Source organism: Haliotis rufescens, unplaced genomic scaffold (genome assembly GCF_023055435.1).
Source record: "Haliotis rufescens isolate VD_foot unplaced genomic scaffold, xgHalRufe1.0.p SCAF_80, whole genome shotgun sequence".
Lineage (NCBI taxonomy): Eukaryota > Metazoa > Mollusca > Gastropoda > Lepetellida > Haliotidae > Haliotis > Haliotis rufescens.
The window spans coordinates 659,863-677,324 of record NW_025964373.1 but is presented as its reverse complement, the minus strand read 5'-3'; the positions used below and the strand labels follow the sequence as shown (position 1 = coordinate 677,324).

Here is a 17,462-nt window from a genome sequence, read left to right as displayed (position 1 = left end):
CATGCTAAAACCTCATCAAATCTTGACCTGTAGGACCCATGTTTGTGTTAGCAATGTGTATGTGTAATAAACTGTTTTACTGCAGCTGCTCAGTTTCTAGTTTCCCATTGTGCAATATTTACACTCAGTCATTGTTAAGTTATGAGATCATCAGTGGCAAGTAATGGTGCCTTATTTCAGGGAGCATTGAGAGGACAGAAGGAGAGAGAGAAGAGGAAAATGGCTCTCACTATGAGAAGAAAGAATGAGGTAAAAATATATGTTTCCACATTTTCAAAAGGCATTTTTTATGTGTGTTATCTTACTGTAACTTTACAGCATGCTTTGGCTCACAAATTTCACAAGTTCCCAGCTAATACAACCATGAAACTATATGCAAGGAGTATATTAAATGATCAAAACAAGCACATATTTCGACAACCACGCTTGTTGCAAGAAATATCCTGCTGAGCACGAGAAGATGCATGACAAAGACTCGGCCAGTATTACAAATGTCACGAAACTATCAATGAAAACAGGGTCCAGATTAACATGCTTCTTGGAAGTCCGAAAATAATGCAACTACTTTTAAAATCGACAACTTGTGTAACAACAACGAATGAATTTTGAAATGCAAGCAAAATGATGTTGATTGAGAGGCATTTTTCTATGTAGATGGTAGAATGAGGAAGACAATGAAAAAGAGAGACAGACTGAGAGAGGGAAAGAAAGAAAGAAAGAAAAAGGGAGGAAAAAGTGATATTGAGACAGTGGATTGATTGACATGTTTCAAAGATGGCAGTGAGATTATGTCATGTTAGAAGAATACAGCATTGTAACAAACAACTTGCGATGAGTAACATTTACAAATGTATGTTAGTCAGGCTGTATAATGGGAGATGCTTAAGATTATTAGAAGTCATACTTGTCAAATGGACAACAAATCTTGTAAGATAACAATCTAAGTCAATGGACGGCAGCCCCCAATATGCAGACAAACACAATAAGCAGTCTGCATCAGCACTGTCTTTCGAACTTTGGATTCACTTGTGTTCAAAGAAAATTCAAAATAATACTTATTACTCCAAAAATATTCACTATTTTAAGGATTGAAATAATTTTAAAAGGCACTGCATGAGAACAGAGTCTATCTCCTTTGGTCTGCCCAACAGTATAGTTTTCCCTTTGTTGTCCATTTGAAGTCATATATTCAGTGTGTACTGCGGCGTTTCTACATTGGTTTCTGGTCTGGTTTCGTTACCTTGGTTTCTGTGTTAACATTGTTCTGCTCGTTCTGCAGCAGCAGAGCAGCAGACTTGACATCATCCTTCTTGGCAGCAATATGCAGAGCAGGCAGTTTGACCTTGCCCTTGCTGTCGTGCTCTAGCAGAACGCTGACCACTCTGTCATGACCTTGCTGCAAGGCCACAGCCAGGGGGGTGAAGCCATCCTGGAAGAGACAACCATTAAAACATCAAACATCCATCCAATCAAACATCAAATACATCCATCCAATCAAACATCAAATACATCCATCCAATCAAACACCAAATTGATTCATCTAAGATGAATCAAACATCAAATACATTCACCTAATCAAACATCAAATACATTCATCCCAAACAACAAGAAAATTTATCCCATCAAACAACAAACACATTCATCCAACCAAACACATTTATCCAATAAAACATCAAATACATTCAGTCAATTAAACATCAAATACATTCATCCAACCAAACACATTTATCCAATAAAACATCAAATACATTCAGTCAATTAAACAACAAACACATTCATCCAACCAAACACATTTATCCAATCAAACATCAAATACATTCAGTCAATTAAACATCAAATACATTCATCCAATCAAACATCAAATACATTCATCCAATCAAACATAAAATACATTCAGTCAATTAAACATCAAATACATTCATCCAATCAAACATCAACTACATTCATCCAATCAAACATCAAATACATTCAGTCAATCAAACATCAAATACATTCATCCAATCAAACACATTTATCCAATAAAACATCAAATACTTTCAGTCAATTAAACATCAAATATATTCAGTCAATCAAACATCAAATACATTCAGTCAATCAAACATCAAATACATTCATCCAATCAGGGGCGGTCGGGTAGCCTAGTGGTTAAAGCGTTCGCTCATCACGCCGAAGACCCGGGTTCAATTCCCAACATGGGTACAATATGTGAAGCCCATTTCTGGTGTCCCCTGCCGTGATATTGCTGGAATATTGCTAAAAACGGCGTAAAACCATACTCACTCACTCATCCAATCAAACATCAAAAACATTCAGTCAATCAAACATTAAATACATTCATCCAATCAAACATCTAAATACATTCATCTACTCAAACATCAAATATATTCAGTCAATCAAACATCAAATACATTCAGTCAATCAAACATCAAATACATTCATCCAATCAGGGGCGGTCGGGTAGCCTAGTGGTTAAAGCGTTCGCTCATCACGCCGAAGACCCGGGTTCAATTCCCAAATTGGGTACAATATGTGAAGCCCATTTCTGGTGTCCCCTGCCGTGATATTGCTGGAATATTGCTAAAAACGGCGTAAAACCATACTCACTCACTCACTCACTCATCCAATCAAACATCAAAAACATTCAGTCAATCAAACATTAAATACATTCATCCAATCAAACATCTAAATACATTCATCTACTCAAACATCAAATGCATTCATCCAATCAAACATCAAATACATTCATCTAAGTTAAATATGTCACACTGAAGTTCTTACTTAATGTCTTAAATACACTTAGTCTGTATTGAACATGAATTATCACAAAAGGTACACATAATATGGCAAAAAGAACAGAACAGTAATATATATTTCATCCTTATAACAATATTTAGCATTATTTCAAACACAACAAACTAGAATCAAAAGTGGTTCTAGTTGTGCGATGAAAATAAATCACTTATATGCACTACAGGTAAATATTACCAGAACTGTTCTAATGGGCATCATTCTTTATATTCCCCATTAATATTCACTCGCATTACTCCCCAGTAGTGTATAATAAATCACCATGTTGCATGTGATAACTCTTCATAACCATCGTACAACATAATCCCGCCAGACACAAACTACTCGCCTGCATGTGAGGCAACTAGCCAGATTACAGCAAACAACGGCCAAGATGAACCAATTCCAGCGTGACATTGATTCCATACTAATCAATAAGACATAGCAACTGTAGAACTATCTTGGCAAGATAATGATCTTTCTGTGTGTTATCAACTGGGGATCAATCAGATAAATACTCCAGACTTATTGGCTGAATCTAGGAGATAGCCGCTGAGAATTACAGCAAGTGAGTCATGTTATGTGGAATCGGACTTGATCAGGATGCATGACCAATGACCAGCAGTCTCAGGCACTGCTCCCCTCCCTGGGTAAAATGCTGGAGGTTCTTAGTCCATAATGATGTGTCAATTACGTAGTGCAAGACTTCACGGCTACAGGCCTCTTAGATACCAAGATTGTATCAAGATGTATCGATACATGGTCTTCACTGCTCCAGGACCCCTCAGATAAGAGTGAGTGAGTGAGTGAGTGAGTTGGGTTCTAAGCCACTTTTAGCAATATTCCATTATCATTACCCCTGGAGATACACAATGTACCCATTACAGAAACAAACCCAGGTCTTCTGCGCGATGAGCGAACACATAAACCTTTAGGCTACACCATGGTGATGGCATCCCCTAAGATGTGGTGCATCAGAACAGATTATGAAAGTGATCATGTTTTCAGTTTGCAGTCAAGGATAGCATGGTCATGTTGAAGACAGGTAAGTATGAACACTACACCTACCTCAGTAGCCAAGCTTTGGTTGGCCCCATTAGCCAAAAGGAACTTGAGTACTTCGGAGTGACCCTCCTGTGCGGCCATGTAGAGTGGAGTAAAGCCAGCCTGCAACAGAAGCACTTAGTCAAAACAAGCAACACAGCACAACAGGAGTAGGAGTCATCTTCATGAGTCAGGGAATATGCATTTTACTTTGGGAATAAAGGTTGACTAATATTGTCCTACATGTAGACTCATCATTTTTCTTTGTTATCTTACATTACAAGTCTTATTCCCCTATTACCTACTAATATTCATCATATATCAAAACAATACTGTACTACTCAAAAGAAATTAAGAACACCCGATTTTTTCGAATACTGTCACTTTGTGTCCTTGACAAATATGGTTGTTATTGAATCAAAGCGACACACTTGGAACATTAGTTCCTTGTTTTTATAAAAAAAATCCATTTTAACAATTCTAATTTGTTCAGTGTTATTTAAAAGTTGTTATAAACAAGAGCAAGTTCTTTTGGATAAACGGTTCCTATATTACACGTAAGGCAATCTGTCTGTGTAGATCCTAACATCGTTACCAAGCAAGTGTAAAAAGTCATTGGAATCTACACTGAAACATTGCCTCAATTGAGCATAGTAGTTGTTTATTCACAAGATACCACTTTCTATTTTAACAGGTAAGTAATTGTTCCAACTTGAGCAGAAGATAAATTCATCACAAGATTTTCAGTTTGGACTATTTCGTGGCAGCATGAATATTTTCATGTCTTTGGTTCCACAATTTGGCCCAAACCACCACTACCCAAATGTATTTTTGTCAGCAATCAGTCAAATCGTACAAATATATGTCCAAGAAAATAAAACAATCACTGTTCTTTATCAATTGCTATTCTGGTCAGCATTTGGTTTTGTTCTTGTTTCAAAACATAGCTGTGATAGTTCTTTGTACCAAACGTCTGTTCCAGCCATTAGTGGGACACAAATCTGTCTTCACAAACAGCCTGCATCAAGCTTTAAGTCATTGGCCACTCCTCAGAACAATGTGATATCCATTACTGTACTTGCTGTATATTGTGTTTGGCACTGCAACAAGCCTCATGACCTTTCATCATTACCATCCCAAATACCTGGCTGCCAGTCTGCCTGGCACGCGTCACAGAGACTGGTTCCTGGTCTCATGAGTCTAGGCTGCCTGGCACGCGTCACAGAGACTGGTTCCTGGTCTCGTGAGTCTGGTCTGCCTGGCACGCGTCACAGAGACTGGTTCCTGGTCTCGTGAGTCTAGGCTGCCTGGCACACGTCACAGAGACTGGTTCCTGGTCTCGTGAGTCTAGGCTGCCTGGCACGCGTCACAGAGACTGGTTCCTGGTCTCATGAGTCTGGTCTGCCTGGCACGCGTCACAGAGACTGGTTCCTGGTCTCGGAGTCTCGGCTGCCTGGCACGCGTCACAGAGACTGGTTCCTGGTCTCGGAGTCTCGGCTGCCTGGCACGCGTCACAGAGACTGGTTCCTGGTCTCATGAGTCTAGGCTGCCTGGCACGCGTCACAGAGACTGGTTCCTGGTCTCGTGAGTCTGGTCTGCCTGGCACGCGTCACAGAGACTGGTTCCTGGTCTCGTGAGTCTAGGCTGCCTGGCACACGTCACAGAGACTGGTTCCTGGTCTCGTGAGTCTAGGCTGCCTGGCACGCGTCACAGAGACTGGTTCCTGGTCTCATGAGTCTGGTCTGCCTGGCACGCGTCACAGAGACTGGTTCCTGGTCTCGGAGTCTCGGCTGCCTGGCACGCGTCACAGAGACTGGTTCCTGGTCTCGGAGTCTCGGCTGCCTGGCACGCGTCACAGAGACTGGTTCCTGGTCTCATGAGTCTAGGCTGCCTGGCACGCGTCACAGAGACTGGCTCCTGGTCTCGTGAGTCTATGCTGCCTGGCACGCCTCACAGAGACTGGTTCCTGGTCTCATGAGTCTAGGCTGCCTGGCACGCGTCACAGAGACTGGTTCCTGGTCTCGTGAGTCTAGGCTGCCTGGCACGTGTCACAGAGACTGGTTCCTGGTCTCGTGAGTCTAGGCTGCCTGGCACGCGTCACAGAGACTGGTTCCTGGTCTCATGAGTCTATGCTGCCTGGCACGCCTCACAGAGACTGGTTCCTGGTCTCATGAGTCTAGGCTGCCTGGCACGCGTCACAGAGACTGGTTCCTGGTCTCGTGAGTCTAGGCTGCCTGGCACGCCTCACAGAGACTGGTTCCTGGTCTCATGAGTCTAGGCTGCCTGGCACACGTCACACAGAGACTGGTTCCTGGTCTCATGAGTCAACAGTTAATGATTTTTTTCTTTTAACATATATTCTATAATATCTGATATTACATAATGCAATTCTGTCCTCTAAATCTCTTTGTTTTACCCTGATGCTGATTTCATTTGAAATAGGGCTGCATATTGTGCCAAAGACTTTTGAGGCCACTAGCCTAAATTTGGCCTACTATTTGAGCTTACTAGACAAAACCGAATTTTACTACAATCAGGCTTCGGGCTAGTGGCTGAAGTGGCAGACTAGAGCTGGCTAGACTTGCTCTCTCATAACCTAGATTGGTTTTGGTTTTCATAAAATACATATATTCAAGTCTTTATGCACATCAAACTTTAATTCTGCTACATGAATATATCTGTGGTACATATTTCAAGCCTTAATAATACTTCATCATATAACCCACTTTTCACCTTGCAAACTTTGGCATATTGATATTCCCTTTTATTAAATTTTAACTTTGTGTGTTTGATCAAGCAAAACTTGTTTTCCAAGCTGGAAAAAATCCAATTTCTCTTTCAATGATAAAAACTGCTCCACTTCAAAAGCTCTTTCACACAATCACGGCAAAGCACTAACCTCTCGATCAAACCACCGTGTCTAAAATCCTTTACCAACTGAATTCAAATAAACCAATAACTTTCCTTTCAATATTTCCAGCAATTTACACATGCAGTTTTCCACTTTCCTTGAAGTCAGTGCCCTTTGAATTGCCATTGCCTCACAAGGCTGATCCCACTATTCTGTGCCAAAAGAGGCTGCAGTATGTTCAGACACTCTCAAGTACGAGGTCAAGCAGTGTGCTGGTTCATTCTCCAGGTGTAAGAATGCTATGTCTAGCTGCTCGCTCACTCGGGCGTTGCTAGCCGTGAGTGAGAGTGAATGTAGTTTTATGCCACAGTCAGCAATATTCCAGCTACACAACAGCCTGTAAGTCAGTATAGGTCGGTCGGGAAAACAATCCGTGCTCTGGGGCACAAGGAAACAAAGAGTAACCTTCCATCACTTGAGTCAGCTTGGCTGTTGGTAGCCCTTTGCTAGCTGTAACCATCAGTCAATCAAACTCAGATGTCAGAAGTCCATTATTTGCTAGTACAGAGTGCTATAGAGTGATGTCAAGGGTTATTGTTTCACCGTATGACAGCAGTGTGGAAGTAGTAGTGAAGCCTGGTGAGACAAACCACTAGTTCCCATCATGTCTGATGTGGTTTTCCTTGTTGCCATCACTTGTTTGTTGTTGTTTTTTAAAGCCACAGTCAGCCATATTCCAGCTATAACATGGTGGCCAGTCAGATATGGGTTCTGAGCTAAACAAACCAGTGGCTGATGCTATGAGCAACGTCCCATGCTGCTGGAGTACGATGACATGCAATCCACCAATTCACTGAGTCACTTCTAACAACCAGCAATGGAATGTTGAGGAAGGAGAGGGCTAGGAGATGATGCATTATGTCTCTGAGTAACACAGTGTTGTGGGTGGTGCAAGAAGCAGCTAGGGCTGCATGGACGTTCATCCTCGAAGCCTCACAGGATGGTCCAGGTGGCGCCACCTGTAGGACTATGTGAATCAGCATGATGATCTAAGACAGGAAGAAGTCCTGGATTCATGTTCCTGATTCAGCGCCTACCTTGAATCCCTCCCTTGAGTCCCTCCCTTGAATCCCTCCCTCGTGTGATACCAGAAACTGCAGCCTTTGCTAGCAAAAACCTCAGATGAATTAATACCCACAATTCCATATGAGCATCCAAATCTCCATAGGAATCATAATTCCCCTTCGTGCCACATGGTATAGGGATAGAAATTCATTCCTATTTTCACTAAACTGCAAAATTATCTACTTTGCAACTGCCTGCGACATAATGGAAAAAGTGGTCATTAAGAAATGCACTTCCTGAATTTAAATCAGACAAGTGGACTCATTTTGAACCCAGCTGTACATATTTTATTATTTCTGTATCTTTGATTTGGATATTTATTTTGTTCAATTGAAGAAGTGTTGCCACTGAACTGTAATGGAGGTTAATGCGATAAACGTAAAAGGGTCACTCTTGACAGACGTGTTGGAGTATCAAGTCAAACATAGCCTCATATACTTGATAGCATATGGTGGGACATTATCATGAATTCCAATATGAATGTACTAATATTTAGTATTCCTCTTCGAAATGAGATACTATTATCCACACAGAGATCACATTACATGCACAGCGTCAGGGACAGATGGATGATCGGACCTGTTAAACAAGCATCTCCACTGCCTCTGTAACAGCAAGAAGCTGGCTGGGTAATGGCCTCCTCTTCTCACTGAGGTAGGAAATATGAGGGTTGTCAGCTGTTCGTTGCTTGACAAACTGTGATGGAATAGGTTTTGAACGTGGACAAGATACAGATGTTGAGTGTTCAGCGTGCCTCCTGTCTGGGAGATTGGCCTGGTAAACATGGTACATGTGTTGATCCTCCACTGAACCTGCCACTCAGGTACATTCTCAGGAGGTCAGACGAACATTTAGTCCCAGAAATAATCTTATCTCATTCACAAATATATTTCTTTAAAATATAAAATTAAATCCAAATGGAGCCCAGAACAATGGTTTTGGTGTAGTAAGCTCTGCTTACAGTAGTCCATATGTTTACACTAGCCTATTTGTAGTAATGGCGCCAAATGGTTGGGACAGAAGGATCTAATCTGTTGTAGTTGTGACAATAGTCTTGGATGTTTACCACTTCTGTGGAACCGGTATGGTGCTAACAAACCTAGAATCCTAAGCAGGGTGAATCTGGGATTCGAACCCATGGTCATAGCGTTCGAATCCCACAGATTCAGGCATATCTATGGGACACAACCTTGCACTTCGAATTGTGGCACCTTTGACCACTGGGCCACCTATACCCCTTTATAACTGTATGTAACATCAGGATAATATTTCTTGCATTTATTCGATCATATTGCCATCCACTTGTTCTTGATCGAGGGATAGGCAGGCTGATTGTTTGTTTGTTTGTTGTTTAACGCCGCACTCAGCAATATTCCAGCTATATGATGGCGGTCTGTAGATAATTGAGTGTGGACCAGACAATCCAGTGACTGACATCATGAGCATCAATCCACACAATTGGGATACGATGATATGCATCAATCAAGTCAACGAGCCTGACCAGCCAATCCTGTTAGCCGCCTCTTACGACAAGCATCGTCGTCTGTTACGGCAAACATGCGTTACTGAAGACCGATTCTATCAGGATTGGCAGGATGGTTGACTACAGTTGCATGTTGCACGTTGTACGTTGTATGGTGACAATGGCCTACCTGAGCTTGTACGTTGACTCTAGCTCCATTCTCGGTAAGAATCTTGATGATATCTTCGTGTCCGGCAAGTGACGCAATGTGGAGGGCAGTGTTTCCTTTCTGAAATACACAACCCACATTTCACATCAGTCATCAGTGGAACTGAGAAAGGGAGAGAAAGAGAGAGGGAGAGAAGAAGAGAGGTTCCTGAGGATTTGCTTCTACAGTAGTTGTATCTAGAGTCCCCCTAAATCTGTAGTGTTACCATCAGGGTTACAACAAGGGCCCCTCGACTTTAATGGTCAATTTCAAACACTGGGATACAACACTGGGATATAACACTGGGGCATAACACTGGGGCATAACACTGGGATATAACACTGGGATATAACACTGGGATATAACACTGGGATATAACACTGGGGCATAACACTGGGATATAACACTGGGATATAACACTGGGATATAACACTGGGGCATAACACTGTCATGTGGGAAATATTCAGCCATGATATTATGTACCCCGGCTTTTATCTGCAAGTCATTTATAACATGTGCAAAACATTTCTCTGATTTTATCTCACAAGATGTAGCCACCTACTTCATGACAGTTTTAGTCTTTACAATTTTAGTGTAAAGTCATAGTCTTTATATCTCAATCAATAATATCCCAAAATATCAATCCAATAGTGAAAATTAATAACATTTTCTTATATTATTTCAATGACAAGTTCTCAATCTAATTGTCCTTAGTTTTCAAATACAGATAAGAACTTTTTTGTTGATTCAATGCACCAATCATCAACAAAGTCCATCTTCTAAATTTACCTGTTTACAAAACCTTGTCTCTACAATGCGAGGTACAGGTGAAGCGTGTGTAACTACACAACTGCTATTGTCAGTTGTCATCTATTAATGGGCAGCTAATCTCCTGTCATCCTGTTTATTACGACAATCACTGCTCAGCCATTACATGTGATCATATGGCTCGTGACTACGACTAATCAGTTGTAAGTGGATCCGGACATGCCTTATATTTGGTAAGAAGTATGACCTTCAGGATGACCTTATACTCATCAAATTTCCGTATACTGACATGGAAGTAATTTGTCTGAAAGTGATCTTAATGACCCAATCATATCATTTCAATGAAAATGTTATCAAAATTGATATAAATTTGTTACCAAAGAGCAAGAAAATATCAAAATTGATAAATAATACACAATATATTACAGGACCAATAACGCCCAAAACATAATTCAACATATCATGAAAAGTATCTATTTCATCAAATTACTCCTTCTAAACCAACTGATCTCCTATTCTTCAGCTTAAAGCTCTGCACGCTAACGTCGAACCCATTCGACAGAGGTGTCTATCCCCGTGCATCTGATGTCGAACCCATTCGACAGGCGAATAGCATAACAACACCCCAAAATAAAACTCGCCATATCTATTTACCGAGAAGGCTTTGCGTAACATTTAAATTACGTATGACATGCATAAATGCTCAGCTTGCTCAATATCAAATGTTCAGTCATTTATTTACCTCAAAAAGAAAATATCGCGAGTTTAAAATGTTTCGGCCAAACTTCTCGGCACACAACTACCAGAAACGGCCATTGTTGACTTTTGGCACTTCACGTTGAGCGGCATGCAGTCCGATATTTTCTTTATAATTTCATCATTTTTCCTATTCGATCATAATTTTTTGTTTGCTGACGAAAGGAAAACACCCATGTTCCTTTATTTCTAAAAATTAGCAACTTTCGGTGTAACTAATTGTAAACAAAAACAATCTGAATCGTAACATCATCGATTGGATGGAACTTGTACGATCATGGCAACGGCGGTAAACAAACAACTCCACATGCATAGTTATCCCGTTAGACTATTACAATCATTTTGTTACATCTAACTTAATTTTCTAGAATTATTGACACGTATGTATAAATCTTTGTAAAAAGAATTTCATTTTTAAAGAGTTTGCAAATGATTTCGTTTGATAAACTTTCCGACACATTGACAAGCCGACAAACGTCAGTGATACGTTTGGGCGTGGCCTAACTCGCGATTTGTTGAGTTGAACAAAGTCAACACACACTGCGAAAAATGACAAATATTGAATGAAACGCAAAATCTGAACTGATATACATTCTAGGTAAACCATTCAATAGCAAAATAATGCATTTTACGAGAAATAATCAAAATACTTGCAATTTTAGCTATCATTTCTGAAACCGGAAGCACGTACCGCATGTGACACATGGAAGCAAAATATGCAAAAGTTGGTAAGCTATCATAAAGAAATTCCGAAATAGATTCAAATTCAAAAGAAAATACATAATTTACTATTTATTGATATGGAGAGCAATCTTCACTCCTATTTGTTTCATATTTCTTCGTGATTGTCGCCATCAAATGTGTAAGTCTAAATCCGAAACCGTAATGGATTTCACGCTCGATGATTTTAATTTTAAAATATTTTCTAAAAACGAACGCAACGGAGAGCGATACAACGTATTGATAATATTGCCATAATAATAACATAATATTGTTATTGGTCTAACATTACAAAAAGAACAATTTAAATATTAAAGATGTTGTTGAAAACTTTCTGAGAACCTCCCGTCCTCTGAACCGATAACATTTTGGTACACAACGAGGTGTAAATATATATAGATTCTAGGCTCCTATTTATATATATATATGTGATTTTGTACCCAAAACAAATTAAATTGTACCCAAAATACTTTGTGCATTTGTACCTAAGAAAATAAGACAATAATCTATAATTATATTTATGTTTTCATGTAGATGAACAGAACACATAATAAAATATTTCATCAAGTTCCAAATATGATTATGACTGTGATCCTTGAAATTGATTGTTTAGTTTTGAGAGAAAATTGACGTCTTGTCACAGAAGGAGAGGCCAGTTATTTTGGTTAAAGTAAGAATGAATTGTTTTGATAGGAAAGTGATATTATGTTAAGTTTAAGACACCAAATTAATGTATATCTTTGAAATAATTCTAGGTAGATCTACAAAATCACATACCCATTTGGGTAACAAATTACTAGAAATTTTGGGTACAAAAGTCACCACTGTACATTTCAACTGATTTTCGTGAATCAATGGGATAAAAAAATTTCGTATGAATGATTCCTTTTCTCATTTTTTTAAGACAAGAATTTGTTTTACATAACAAAACAGGCAGATCTACACGGATCACATTTAGTCCTAAAAAGGTGAAAAATATGGACACCTCAGAAATGAGGGCTTATAAGGTTATAATTCTACCTAACTAGTCACATGGTTTGACTTAGATCTAGGTCTATCTAAGAAAAGTCCTTATGAAAATCTTTTTTAATTTTTTTTATGACACTGACATTTCTGGCACTTAGACAAAGAGTATTCAAGGAAAGACAGATATGTTTTTGAATGAAAATATGACTTTCCTTTATAATTCTTTTTTCATGATGACAGGGGAACTTTTATACACACCAGCTGAGGAAGTTGTGATACTGTGATTGCATACAAAGAAAAAACAGGTTGGAAGCAGTACCTGTATGTATAAAATAGACCACATAAGGTGAACAAAAGTAATGGATTGGCTGACTGGAAAAAATACATCTGGCAAGGGTAAACATGTACACAGGCATGTTTCTTTTCATTCCAACCAGAAGACTGAGATAGCATTTTCTAAGAAACCTATGGCAAACTTACCAGCTCATGTGCCACCATGGTTCTTGTGATTAAACAAACAAAAATGTCATGTACTGTTACAAGTACTGTTACTGTAATTGAATTAAATTAATTCCTATTAAATTATATTTCAGAATTGTTTTATTTGGAAACAAACCACATAATGCACAAGATTAATGTCCATATGAGTTTAGTATGTATATGTTAAGGATCTGATTTATTCATTATTCATGGAATACTAAAATTAAAATGATGACATCAGAGAGTTACTTATTCACATAGTTGATTTTCAGAGTGCAAGATAATAATTGTTGTATAAATATGTTTAAACTAAAGATAATAATTGAAGTTTGATCAGTTACACTGTGCTGATGCAAAGACTAATATTTACTGTCCCCACACACCATCATTGTGGGAAAAATAACTATTAAATATAACTTAAAATTTTAAAACCTGTAAACAGCTGTAAATAATTAAACAATTACAAATCTATCATCAATGCGCAATCATGGTGGTCTTCATATTTTTGGAATAAATTTAGAAATCCTTCGTGAAACTGTTCTAAAATCATGCTAGAATCTATGAATGTATTCCCGAAAGGAAAACTATCCTAAATGTAATGTGGAACTAACACCGAAAATATGTACGTAGCATTTTATTGCTTATATATACCCTATCATATTCGGCAACGCGGGGATGTAATTTTGAAACAAGTTTTGTCAAGCCCATTTTCGCGCACCTGTTAAAATTGTTGAGGGTGATCTTGCTGATCGATGATATCCATAGACGTATTGCGTGGGATACACTTGTTGTAGTGAAACTTATCAGCATGTACATCGCAGAAATATGAATCATGTCCCATTTATATTCACAACATTGAATGGTGATTTTTTAAATATCAACAGAAGTTCAAATAAAAGATACCGAGAAACTTGCATGTGGCATGTTGATTTATCGTCTACCGTTTCCGGGTCACGGGAGCATGCAAGGTCAAACGGATTAACTAATACGCGAATTATATCGTCAAAGTCACATTTTTATTTCATGTTAGTGGTGATTACTGATACTGTGTATCGACTTATATTTTTGCTGTATGTGATAGGCGAACTATTTCAAAATTTACTGTAATTGTTTTGTTTCGAAAGCAGACTACCCCTGTCTGTGACATCACATCCGGTGACCTTTGCACTTATTGAAATAGTGCTGTCAGAATTCACGATCTTTATTTTCATTTTTCTCTCGTCATATTTATTGGAATATGACGAATAAAACATTCTTCGATTGAGAAGATCGTCAACTTTCGTTAAGTTATATTTATAAAGGCAATGTAAACTTTGTTGATATTAAAATAGCAATAAGTTATGCGGAGGTCGGGCGAAGCGCGCCATGTTTGATTTTAGGACGTCTGCTAGCATCATGACACGGGTTGTTTATTTTTGTATATCGTAAATATTCAACCAAAACGCTTGAAATTAGGATTAGTGAATATTTATAAGTCATTAATTGTTTCCTGCAAATTTTATAACATGACACGTCAGATTTACCCGAATATTCGTATTTCTGCAACCGACATGATGACCTCGAAAATTAAGTTATTTTTCTGTTTAACGTTTAGATAATAAATTCACTGAAATGGTTCATAATTTACCATCGCGCTGATATGTGCCGATTATAAAACCCGAATTTTTACTCAATTAAAATTAAGATATCGGAGATATGATTATTGAAATCAATTTGCAAAAATGTTACGATATTAAAAGGTTCCTAGCATGAAATGCAAACCACCTTCAATAACGCAATTCAGGTAAGTTCAAGAAAATTTACAAATTTTGTGTTCGTTTTGGTTTAAACTTTGGTATAATTGAAAACACCAGGATATTTTTATATAGAATTGTGTAGTTTTCTATCAGGAATAAATGTGCAAAATATTTCTTCAATTGGCCATTGTTTAATGAGGCACCGACTGTTTGAAATCACCCACCCTCTTTAGAGCGCCTTATGCTAAAATTAATCCAGCAGGCAGGGGTAAGAAGTGTGAAAATAATTCAGCAGGCTAAAGGTTAAGCAACCCATTATCCCCTGTACCTGAAAATATTAAAACATTTTTAACTATTTCAAAAATTATTCAACTCATCAAATTATTTTATTAACTCAACATTGATCTAGTGTTCTACAGGTAAGTGACAACCCATGTCCCCTCCACCTGAATGAACTGTCCCGTGGAAGTCCCCGGTAAAGCCTATATGTGTCAGTGTTGCACTGCCACACCACAAAGTGGGTCACCGTGGCCACACGAGGCCACACTGACATTGAGCCTGCCCACTGCGAGGTATTGGATCTCAATGGAAACTTCATTCAATGACATTTACACAACACGTTTTCTATCCATGCCCGTATATGTCCTCTGGTATAACCTTCCTCTGATTGCATTCCATATACCGACTCACAGTATGTGCCGAGTACAGAGATACAGGCAAAGAGCATGGGTGTGTGTACACTGACACTACTCAGCAGGGCGATACAGTCATGACATGATAAGTTTCACAAAATGCTACGTATCATGCTACAGAAAGAATGACACAAGTTGATATATTTGATCCGCAGTTCACAGTTTTGGATGACAGTTTATGAAATGCAATAACAGATGGCCAAACACTGAAATATGTAGACCAACATTTACTCAATGGAATGTTTTATTACACAAAACTCTCTAATCAATTCTTTTTTGCTATCAGATGACGACTTCATGGTACAGAGCTGGCTAGAATTACTTTTGTTTAGTCTTGTTCATTATTGTTTCCCAAATACATATATTTCACAGGTATGGCGCAGAACTGAAAAACTGCATGCCCTGAAACTATCTGTGCACAGCCATAAGAAAGGTAACAAAGTAAGTGCTTGGCATATCTTTGTATCAACAAGTCAACCTGAAGTAGATACTGAACAATAGTTGTACTAAAATTGCATGTATCATGATTTTTGCCACCCTTAGCAAATACACTGACAATTGATAACTTGGGAGAGTGTTATAATGTAGAACCAGTCAATCCATTCTTCATGCTACATATTCATTGAATAGAGAATGTCTTCCCCACCTCTTTACTCCCTATATTTGTCTGTTTTAACTATTTCTTCATTAGCATATTTAATGGGAATATCACAATTTCTTACAATGAACTATGGGTAATAATTGACAAGACAGTAAAAAAAATCAAAATACAAAAGTCAATTTCATCCATTATGAATACAGTAAATTACAGTTATAATGAACTGAAAGGGACCACTAATTTTAATTTGTTATAACCGTAGTTCATTTTAGGCATATATACAGCAAATGACTGGGACAAAAAACAGTTCCTTACATCCGTCAGTTCGTTTTGAGTGTGTTCGTTATACATGTAGTTTACTGCACATATAACAGAGAGTGATTTCATTTCTCCTCATCCATGGCAATATAACAAGAAATTGCCAAGCTAAGTTGTCCTTGCCCTCCAGGAGTTAGGAGTTAATTTTAAAACAAATATTCTATTTTCCAGTTGTACTGACGATAGTATCTATGATAATAGACATGTGCGAGCATCTCCTGCAGGCTAAGAGCGGCCATACTGTAGCTGTTATTCTGCCCCTCGGGCAAAGTAATGGCATCTTTCTCAAGTCTCCTTATCCCTTTACCGTTCTCCTTATACAAAATCATCACCCATTCACTACACAAGATTCCTTTTCACCACATTCTTCCCCTGTCAAAGGACATAATATGTTTAATCTTCGAGTCAATTACTTTGGTAACATCTATGTCCATTGACTACGCATACGTGAGCTTGCAAACAATGTGGACAATGTCCGAGTGTATTAGGGTCACAGTGGACAATGTCCAGGTGAGGTCAGGACAAACCAGGTATGTTAGAACTGTAAAGGGTAGGGACTTGACATTGACCCCAGTAGGAGATCATTTTGTATAGGACAGGCTCGGCTGGTTTTCTCCTTCTGTCAGTGATTTAGCACAAGCTGTCAAAGTAGTATTGATGAGACTAAACTCATCACATGTTGAAGAAGGTTGAATAATATGGGACTATTTCATCATATTTGATGTCAATTTTACTAGATTTATTACACTTTATCATACCTCCATGTCAGAATTATGAGATCTGATTGGTCCATGTGATCTTGATAAAATACTGTGTCGCCTTGGAGGGGGAAAAATTTCTCATCGGGGTAATAAATCTCTTATACCCCAAGCAACTCAGGCTGCACATGGTTTTCTGAGAGGCAGTATATATCCCTTATACCCCGCTTCAAAGCAAAAAACTGCACCCTTT

The 17,462-nt window shown here is 38.6% G+C and overlaps 1 protein-coding gene across 50 annotated transcripts in view; it reads right to left on the bottom strand.

Annotated features, from left to right (window-relative positions):
- The window catches only part of LOC124137436 (titin-like), a 228,112-nt gene that overhangs the window by 136,799 nt on the left and 73,851 nt on the right, over positions 1-17,462 (bottom strand). For all 50 annotated transcript variants that reach the window (XM_048390069.1, XM_048390071.1, XM_048390070.1 and 47 more), the window contains 3 exons: positions 9,460-9,558; positions 3,856-3,954; positions 1,241-1,429 (listed from right to left, as the gene is read on the bottom strand). In XM_048390069.1, the coding sequence (XP_048246026.1) occupies positions 1,241-1,429; positions 3,856-3,954; positions 9,460-9,558 (387 nt within the window). The remainder of the gene's footprint in view (positions 1-1,240; positions 1,430-3,855; positions 3,955-9,459; positions 9,559-17,462) is intronic.